This window comes from Hippoglossus stenolepis, chromosome 19, assembly GCF_022539355.2.
Source record: "Hippoglossus stenolepis isolate QCI-W04-F060 chromosome 19, HSTE1.2, whole genome shotgun sequence".
In the NCBI taxonomy this organism is placed as follows: domain Eukaryota; kingdom Metazoa; phylum Chordata; class Actinopteri; order Pleuronectiformes; family Pleuronectidae; genus Hippoglossus; species Hippoglossus stenolepis.
This window is the reverse complement of record NC_061501.1, coordinates 20,323,100-20,332,879: the sequence shown is the minus strand read 5'-3', so window position 1 is coordinate 20,332,879 and position 9,780 is coordinate 20,323,100. Positions and strand designations below refer to the sequence as shown.

General features: G+C 47.6%; 1 protein-coding gene across 1 annotated transcript; it reads left to right on the top strand.

Moving 5' to 3' along the window:
• Positions 1-8,639, top strand: sycp2l (synaptonemal complex protein 2-like). The gene is made up of 25 exons (XM_035142715.2): positions 1-77; positions 353-472; positions 596-709; positions 1,045-1,149; positions 1,301-1,325; positions 1,414-1,493; positions 1,729-1,817; positions 2,004-2,038; positions 2,198-2,340; positions 2,419-2,471; positions 2,564-2,609; positions 2,689-2,781; positions 2,873-2,945; positions 4,050-4,192; positions 5,939-6,062; positions 6,163-6,212; positions 6,290-6,359; positions 6,479-6,552; positions 6,626-6,668; positions 6,808-6,900; positions 6,974-7,152; positions 7,223-7,317; positions 7,524-7,623; positions 8,056-8,114; positions 8,406-8,639. The coding sequence occupies exons 1-25, from the start codon at positions 75-77 to the stop codon at positions 8,452-8,454; spliced, it is 2,058 nt and encodes a 685-aa protein (XP_034998606.2). The 5' UTR covers positions 1-74; the 3' UTR covers positions 8,455-8,639.
• The last annotated feature ends 1,141 nt before the right edge of the window (positions 8,640-9,780 follow it).

The window sequence follows — 9,780 nt, the reverse complement described above, 5'->3', positions numbered from 1 at the left end:
CTCGACTGTGATGAGTTAATTGACTGCAGCTGAGCGCGCTCCCGACACACGCACAGCGGCAGAGAGGAAGAACGATGGTAAATAATCTGATTATTGTTCCTATTTAAACTGTTTCACACACTAACGTCCCAGGTGAAAGGTCACGAGTTAAAAGTAGATGAAAGAGAATTCATGTGTTAAACAGTGTTAATTTACTCACAGGCTGCAGCGCCCCCTGCTGTCTGTCTGCAGCACCATCACTGTGTGTGTGTGTGTGTGTGTGTGTGTGTGTGTGTGTGTGTGTGTGTGTGTGTGTGTGTGTGTGTGTGTGTGTGTGTGTGTGTGTGTGTGTGTGTGTGTGTGTGTGTGTCAGTTCCAGGTGCAGCTACAGGACTCTCTGATTGGTGGAGACTCGTATCATCTGGTTTCTCTTCTTCAGTCTGAAGGTCTGAGCAGCTCCACCCTCAACACTCTCGACCAATGGGTTACCAAGGTAACGACACCGGCTGGTCACCGTGGAAATGGCTGTTGTCTGTTTTAACCATCTCTCAATTCATCCTGAATTTTATTCATGGTCACACAAGGTCACATGACCTCTGTCACTTGACCTCTGCAGGATCTGTGTGGGTGTGGTTTCAGCAGAGTCCTGGTCGTGTTGAAGTCTTTACGGATCCTGTCAGAGAACAGAGGCGACGTTCAGACGCTCCTGAATTATGGACTGACTACAAAAGTGAGTAATGATTACTGATCAGTTCAGCTGATCACTGTGAATCCACTCCTCCATTTAAACTGCACTTCCTGTTACCATGGTAACCAAGTTACAAACATTACACAAAGTTTGTGTGCTTATGTAGAGATTATGGGAGACTCTTTTATCCAAAGCGATTTACAATTAGTGCATTCAACATCTATCAGGGTCCATTTAGGGGTTCAGTATCTTGCCCAAGGACACTTCGGCTGATGGGAAGACTGAGGATTGAACCGCCAACCTTTTATTCGGAGGACGACCGCTCTACCCCTCAGCTACAGTGTTGTTGTTTACTCTTTGTGTGGTTGTTTGTTCAGGTGTTGCTGTGGTTCGAAGCTGTCCGTGACCTACTGACCTCTGACCTCCATAAAAGCTCCGCCCCCCTGCTGAGCCTGACTGAGGAGTTCTTCGACTACTTCCTGGTGAGGAGCATGCTGGGAAATGAAAACCTCGGCTGATATAGTCACATGTCATCTGACCTGAGAACAGGTGACATCATCATTACAGGAGATGTAACATGGACTGTACCTGAAACTGTCTGTCTCTCTCCCTCTCTGCCTGTCTGTCTCTCAGGTCCTGTCTCAGGCGTCTCTCCCAGGTTTGTGATTTTTGAGAGTTTATTTGCTTTGAGTCACATGCTGCTGAACTCACCTGTCTGCCTGTCTATCTACCTGTCTCTCTCTCAGTCAGTGAGCTGTCTGTGGTTCTTCTTCAGTTGGCTCAGTTCACCCTGGAACCAGAAATCCACTTCCCCCTGAGACTGGAGGTAACTATGTAAACAATTAATTCACTCAATGGTCTGTGCTGGTCTCTGATGATCTGTGCTGGTCTGTGCTGGTCTCTGATGGTCTGTGCTGGTCTCTGATGGTCTCTGATGGTCTGTGCTGGTCTGTGCTGGTCTCTGATGGTCTGTGCTGGTCTGTGCTGGTCTCTGATGATCTGTGCTGGTCTCTGATGGTCTGTGCTGGTCTCTGATGGTCTGTGCTGGTCTCTTGTTTCAGGCCATCAGAACCTTTAACAGCATCCTGGAGTCTCTGAGCCGAGAGCAGCGGAGACTGATCCAGAACGAGCAGAACCAGAACAAGATACTGTAAGAACCTGATACGTGTCTGGTCCCGAGTCCAGTCTGGACTGTAAACCCACCATTTTATACCTGTCAGTCTACCTGTCTCTCTGTCCGTCTGTCTGGCTACCTGTCTGAATGGCTACCTGTCTGTCTGACTGGCTACCTGCCTGAATGGCTGTCTGTCTGTCTGACTGTCTGTCTGTCTGACAGGGTGCAGGTGGCAGCAGCCGTCCTCACAGTTGGTGGTGAGTCCAGTAGATTTTCTCTGAGCTTTGATGAAACTGAGTCGTCTGCAAAGAAGTGAAAATAAATGTAATGTTTGAAAGTGACCAGTAGGAGGAAGAAAGTCAGTTGTCATCTCATTCAGGCGGCCATGTTTGTAGTTCTAACTGTTGTGGTTTGAGACTACGAGCTGCAGGTCAGCCTATCAGAGGCTCTGTGTCGTCTGACGCCCAAGAAGGATCGACAGCAGAGAGCCAATCAGTGGTTCTGCAGTAGTGACATCAGTGACGCCTTTTGTGACATCAGAGACGGAGACTTTGAGGTGGTGAGTGTCTTTCTGTCTGAACATCTGTCTGTCTGCTGTCTGAACACCCGTCTGTCTGAACACTGGTCTGTCTCTAAGGACTGCAGACGTTTCCTGAATTTTGTGAACCGTTACCATGGCGACCAGAGGAGGTGATAAACTTAATTGAATGTTGTTTAAAAATATAACTAACATTTTTAATCATAAGAATAATAAAACAAAATATTTGCATTGTGTCTGACAGAATCTACACCTTCCCTTGTGTCCGGGCGTTTCTTGATTCAACTCAGGTAAAACATTACACCCCCACAGATACATCTCAGGTCACATGATCACTTCATGGTCACTTCCTGTTTTCTTCTTCTGTAGCTGTTTCCACCAAAAGACGACAAACTGGACGAGTTCTGGATAGATTTTAACGTCGGTTCAGGATGTGTGAGCTTCTTCGTCGACGAGCCTCAGGTATTTAACTTTACTACACACTCTATGCTGTATTTTGTATGTATTTGAGTGTGTTGTATGTTTTCTGTTTGTTGTATGTTGTATGTTTCAGGGTTTCCTGTGGGGCTCCATCCACCTGCTCAGAGAGGATCTTGATAACTTCAGTCTTCAAGTCAAACAAGACGGTCAGTGACTATGGACTCTGTCTCACACTTGATCTAAAGGGCTCATATTGTGTAAAATAAATGTTCTGGGCTTTTACTATCTGTAATTACTTGAAGGGGTCAGTAGGGGGCCTCAAAGTATGAAAACAGTCACTCTGCAGACTTTTTCACTCAGTTCATTCTAAGAAATATGTTATTGAAACGTCTGGTTTCGTACTTCCTCCCCGTATGATGTCATTCGGGATTGCACTTGTCTCTCAGCCCCACCCAGCTGGTACCAGTCCAGCCTCCAAACCCACCACCCCCGCTCCCCACCACCACCCCCCCCCACACACACCACCACCCCCCCACCACAACAAACAACACTGAAGAAACACTACAGCGTAGACGTTACTTCGTATTGAAACTCCGTACTGTAACTCGGGTGTTTACCAGAGTCAATGCACCAGAATGAGACCAGTGATTGGCCTGGTCGCGTGTCACTCAAAGTGCAGTCAGCCAATCAGAGGAGGGGCTCAAGAGGCAGGTCTGCAGCTCCAGAGAGGCAGAAGAGAAGACATGGAAATACACACTGCAGCAGCTTGTCCACTTTAAACCACTGATACATCATCTTAGGGACCAATACCTCACATTAGGTCCCAGAAAGGTGTAAAGTATGGGCCCTTTAAATGTCTGTTAGCTTCAGACGGCGCAGTCGTCAAAACCCCGTACAGTCGTCAAAACCCCGTACAGTCGTCAAAACCCCGTACAGTCGTCAAAACCCCGTACAGTCGTCACAGACTCGTACAGTCGTCAAAACCCCGTACAGTCATCAAAACCCCGCACAGTCGACTGTCAGGTACTTTCGTCACGGCCAGAGAGTCGTCCCAGACTCGTACAGTTATCACAGACTTGTGTCGTACAGTCGTCACGGCTTCGTACAGTTGTCAGCACTCCAGCGTTTCACTCATAAACACTATGGTAGCATGGTGGATCAATGACTAATCAATGACCTTAATGATCACAAATAAACATTGAGATCTGTGTCAAACATGATAATGTGTTACCATGGTAACAATGGTCTTAGGACACTCAGGATTAAGTTTATTTTTAAACCCATTTACTGGAAATTGTGTGTGTTCCCAGGATGCACTGGGGCGGAGACGGTCCTGAGTGTTCAGCTGATCAATCCCATCATGCATCACAGCAGCCGAGGTCAGAAGGTGGAGCTGAGCTTCAACTGTGAACATCAGAGAGAACTGGAGGAGGCTGCGGAGAGAGTCTTCAAGGTACCTGTCTGTCTGCTCACCTGTCTGTCTGTACCTCTCTGCTCACCTGTCTGTCTGCTCACCTGTCTGTCAGCTCACCTGTCTGTCTGTACCTCTCTCCTCACCTGTCTGTCTGTACCTCTCTCCTCACCTGTCTGTCTGCTCACCTGTCTGTCTGCTCTTGCTCACCTGTTGTCTGCACCTGTCTGCTCACCTGTCTGTCTGCTCACCTGTCTGTCTGTACCTCTCTGCTCACCTGTCTGTCTGCTCACCTGTCTGTCTGTACCGCTCTGCTCACCTGTCTGTCAGCTCACCTGTCTGTCTGTACCTCTCTCCTCACCTGTCTGTCTGCTCACCTGTCTGTCTGTACCTCTCTGCTCACCTGTCTGTCTGCTCACCTGTCTGTCTGCTCACCTGTCTGTCTGCTCACCTGTCTGTCTGTACCTCTCTGCTCACCTGTCTTCTGCTCACTGTCTGTACGCACTTTCAGTCACCTGTCTGTCTGTACTCTCTCACCTGTCTGTCTGCTCACCTGTCTGTCTGTACCTCTCTGCTCACCTGTCTGTCTGCTCACCTTCCACCTGTCTGTCTGCTCACCTGTCTGTCTGTACCTCTCTGCTCACCTGTCTGTCTGTACCTCTCTGCTCACCTGTCTGTCTGCTCACCTGTCTGTCTGTACCTCTCTGCTCACCTGTCTGTCTGTACCTCTCTGCTCACCTGTCTGTCTGTACCTCTCTGCTCACCTGTCTGTCTGCTCACCTGTCTGTCTGTACCTCTCTCCTCACCTGTCTGTCTGCTCACCTGTCTGTCTGTACCTCTCTGCTCACCTGTCTGTCTGCTCACCTGTCTGTCTGTACCTCTCTCCTCACCTGTCTGTCTGTACCTCTCTGCTCACCTGTCTGTCTGCTCACCTGTCTGTCTGTACCTCTCTGCTCACCTGTCTGTCTGCTCACCTGTCTGTCTGTACCTCTCTCCTCACCTGTCTGTCTGTACCTCTCTGCTCACCTGTCTGTCTGCTCACCTGTCTGTCTGTACCTCTCTCCTCACCTGTCTTTCTGTACCTCTCTGCTCACCTGTCTGTCTCCTCACCTGTCTGTCTGTACCTCTCTGCTCACCTGTCTGTCTGCTCACCTGTGTGTCTGTACCTCTCTCCTCACCTGTCTGTCTGCCTCACCTGTGTGTCTGTACCTCTCTGCTCACCTGTCTGTCTGCTCACCTGTCTGTCTTACCTCTCTCCTCACCTGTCTGTCTGCTCACCTGTGTGTCTGTACCTCTCTCCTCACCTGTCTGTCTGTACCTCTCTCCTCACCTGTCTGTCTGCTCACCTGTCTGTCTGTACCTCTCTCCTCACCTGTCTGTCTGTACCTCTCTGCTCACCTGTCTGTCTCCTCACCTGTCTGTCTGTACCTCTCTGCTCACCTGTCTGTCTGCTCACCTGTCTGTCTGTACCTCTCTCCTCACCTGTCTGTCTGCTCACCTGTGTGTCTGTACCTCTCTCCTCACCTGTCTGTCTGTACCTCTCTGCTCACCTGTCTGTCTGCTCACCTGTCTGTCTGTACCTCTCTCCTCACCTGTCTGTCTGTACCTCTCTGCTCACCTGTCTGTCTGCTCACCTGTGTGTCTGTACCTCTCTCCTCACCTGTCTGTCTGCTCACCTGTGTGTCTGTACCTCTCTGCTCACCTGTCTGTTTAACATTTGTTTAACGTTCGTGTTGACGAACATCGGACCCGGACTTTAAACTCTAACAAACTGTTTTTTCCTGTCAGAGAGTGACGAGCGCCCCATGTGGTTCAGACACAGGGGATCCAGTCAAGGCCCCGCCCCCTGCAAAGAGACACGAGGGTCGATCGTACAACAGGAAGAAACCACAGAGCAAGAGTCAGCTGAAGAGTGAGTGCCACCTGCTGGACTCTGAGCATCATCACAGTCTGTTTCGAGGATTTTGTTTAATACAACAGCAACACAAACGTTATGTTTGTGTGTTTTGTAGTTCTGCCTCTGTCGTCTCCCAGCAGCGACGATGACTCTTCAGTGATGAAGGTGATCACAATGTAAACATCAGCTGACACATGAACAGGTCAAAAGTCAAAGCTCATAAACTGTTTGGGTTTTTTCAGAATCCAGGAAAAAGTCAAGCTGAGTTTCTGTTTGATCAGATTCGACACTCGACTCCGAAGTACAACTCAGGTCAGAGGTCACACACTCCAAGGTCACATGCCCCAAACCTGCTGACATCACAGATACTGAATATTTGAAACGCCGTCTGGTTTGATTCTGACGTGGACTCGTTGTTGAACGTGCCTCAGGTGTTCCTGTCAATGCAGAGCCACAGGTCTCACAGGAACGGGAGTTTGCAGGAAGTTGTTCTCCATTACAAACGGTACATTTCTGCATTTTTCTTTTTTGGCAAAAGGGTGTTTCCTGTTATTCACCTGTTTGCCTCGTTGTTTCAGGAAGTCTTCAGCAGAGAGAGGAAGAGAGTCGCTGCAGACTCAGGTCTCTGATTCTGTAACGCATCATCATTCACTTCCTGATTTCTGTGGTGGTGCTCTTCTTGTTGACACTGGAGGCGGAGCTTCCTCAGCAATCTAATGATTTGATGATTTGTTTCTAATTGATGTTGATCTTACCTCAGGTTACCTGTCAGACCAAACTGAGGGCACGACAGCCAATAAGAGGAGGGTGGAGCCTCAGACAGTAGGGGAGGAGTCTAATTCATCAGTGACAGGTAATGAATCTTTCATTCATTGGTTTGAATTCTTTTACAAACATTCATATTAATTCACTTCACCTGGTCTCAGCATGTTCACCGGAGGAGGCGGAGCCTCCCACAGAAGAGGAGGGGGTATTTGAAGAATGGGCGGGGTCTAATGACAAGAGGGAGGCGCCCGTAAACACACCGGGCCCGGAGTCAGAACTGACGTCAGACATCACGGCTGCTTTCAGAAGCTTCAAAGAACGACTGGAGCACAACTTCACCGTCAGTAATCCCCTGATCAGTCAGTGATTATTGATCATCAGCATCATGTTCTGACGTCAGCTGTTCTCAGGGCGGCTGGACGACGATTCAGAACCAGGTTCTACTGTCGCTGAGAGAAAGTCAACAACAGGTGTCATCACTGCTCACAGCTGTCCATCAACACAGGTACCCCCCACAGTAACATGGGCCCCGCCCACACAGACACATCTGTCCATCAACACAGGTCCCACCCACAGTAACACGGGCCCCGCCCACACAGACACACTTGTCCAACGCACCTGTGCACTGTACAAAATCTTTGTCCACAAAGCAACAAAATAACACACTAAATAAAGTGTGTGTGTGTGTGTGTGTGTGTGTGTGTGTGTTAGGTTGTTGCTGTTGCAGAAGTTTGAAAACGACGTCACTGATCAACTAAAACAACTGGAAGAAAACTCAACAACTGTGAACAACATGAACACACAGATACTGGTACAGACACACACACACCAAATCATAATGATCGCCCCCTGGTGTCTGGCTGTAGTATAGGTCATAAACCTCCTCCATGTTAGCAGATGGGACCAAACTTAAAGCAGACGTTAAATAAATGTTTGTAAAGATGTTTCTGTCATTTCAGCTCGTTCTCATCTCACTGATGTTTGTTCAAGTGTTTCTCATCAGTTTGGTTTGAATCAGTTATTTGATGATATAAAAACAAACAGACGTCGTGATTGACAGCTGAGACTGACTCAGGATTGGTTGAGAGCGTGTATGGGCGGGACCTGGATACCACGATCACTACTGCTCAGACTCTGACTGTAAATGATGTCAGTTATTGACAGTTCCTGATAGTCCTGCTTTGTACCAAGTCCAGGTCTCCGACCTGATCCAGGACCACTTCTGTTCCTCTTTGTCTTCCAGAGTTTTTTCCAGAATGAGATGCAGCGACTCGGCTCCTTCTGTGACGAACATCAGCAGCGGTCAGTCTGGCCTTTGACCCCTTCACTGTTCTGGATCAGCTCACTCTGTCACAATGCAGTTAGGAACCTGGTGTCAGGACCACGTTAAATATGTTCATTCACATTCATGATCTGATTTAAACCACTTTAATCAACCTGGATCCAGATTCTGACACAGCTCATATTCCAGCTTAACCTGTTCACACTGTCAGGTTCGGTTTGAAACCTCTTTGGAATCTGGTTTGGATGTGTTTAGACTGTTACAATCTGGTTTGAATCTGGTGTAAACAACCTGGTGTTTGTTGTTTTTAGGTTGAAATGTTTGGTGAACGGAGAATCTGAAAATCCTTCCATTCAGTGAAGGAGAGAAGACGTCGTCCTATCAGAGAATTCTTCAGATCTGGTTTCAGTCGTCTATTGGGAATGAAAATCCAGATCAATCATCGTTGTTTTCACATTTTTCTGATGTTTGAGTTTTTCATGTTTCTACTTGAGTTAAAGGGTCAGATTCTTCTGACTGAAACAAATAAATAAAAATAAAGAGTCTCTGTGTCTCTTTGTAGAACAGAGCTCAACGTTGACAGTAGAACAGCAGCTCTACTGCACCCTGGTGGTGAAGAGGAAGAACAGCTGTGGGTCGCGTTCTGGATAATGACTGAAAGAACAAGATTCAGAATAGAATCGTAGAGTTAAGTTGATCCAGACTTAAACCTGAGGTAGAGGTATTTCGATGTCGTATAAAAACCAACAGGATTCATCTAAAAGTAAAGACAGTTTCCTGTTGTGAGCATCAGGTGAATTCAGAATTACATTAGGACGTCTGTGGCTCAGGAAGTAGAGCGGAGGTAACCAGAGGGTCGGCAGTTCGATCCCCTGGTCTTCCAGTTTGAATTTTGAAGTGTCCTTAGGCAAAGATACTTAAACTCAAATGACCTAACGACTGCGACAGTGTGTGAGTGTGTTATCTAGAAAAGATGATATGTAAATACAGATTATTGACATACAATTTTCCTCCAGTAAATCTTCTGTTTAGTGGAAACAGAATCAGTTCTGACATGTTGAACCTGTGATGACCTCTGACCTCCTGTCCAGATCAGACCAGAAGAGTCCAGATTCTCAGTAGCAGAAGAGTTTGTGTTTGTAGATCAGCGGCTGGTTGTCAAGCAGCGAAGTGACACCAGAGGAAAAACAGAAAAATCCCCCAAAGAAAACAGAGAGACGACTAATGAGGAGCGATTAGAGCCCGGGGGGGGGGAGGAGAGGGTGAGGAGACACCGCTCAGGTGTATCTCTCTCCTCCGAACATCAGAACAACGATAACTACCAGGAGAACTGCTTCACTTTCTGGACGTGGACTGCGAATGGACTCCAGGAGGACAGACGGAGGATGCTGATTGGCTGAGGGTCGGCTGTTCCTCATGTTTTTTGTCCTTTTTCTTGTTGGACTTTGATGGACCGACAGAAAGACGGACCCTGGACCTGCTGAGACGTGACGGTCAGTGATCACCAACGGCTACAGGTCAGTAAAACCAGGACTGCACTGGGAGCAGCTTGCTCCATAGCCTACTGGTTTTAATGGTGTTATTTAGTCAAAGTATTCAGATCATTTGTCTCAGACATAAAAATCTCTGTTACTTTAATCTGATACTCGGATACTCTGATAGAGCAAAATAAAATTCAGCGTAATG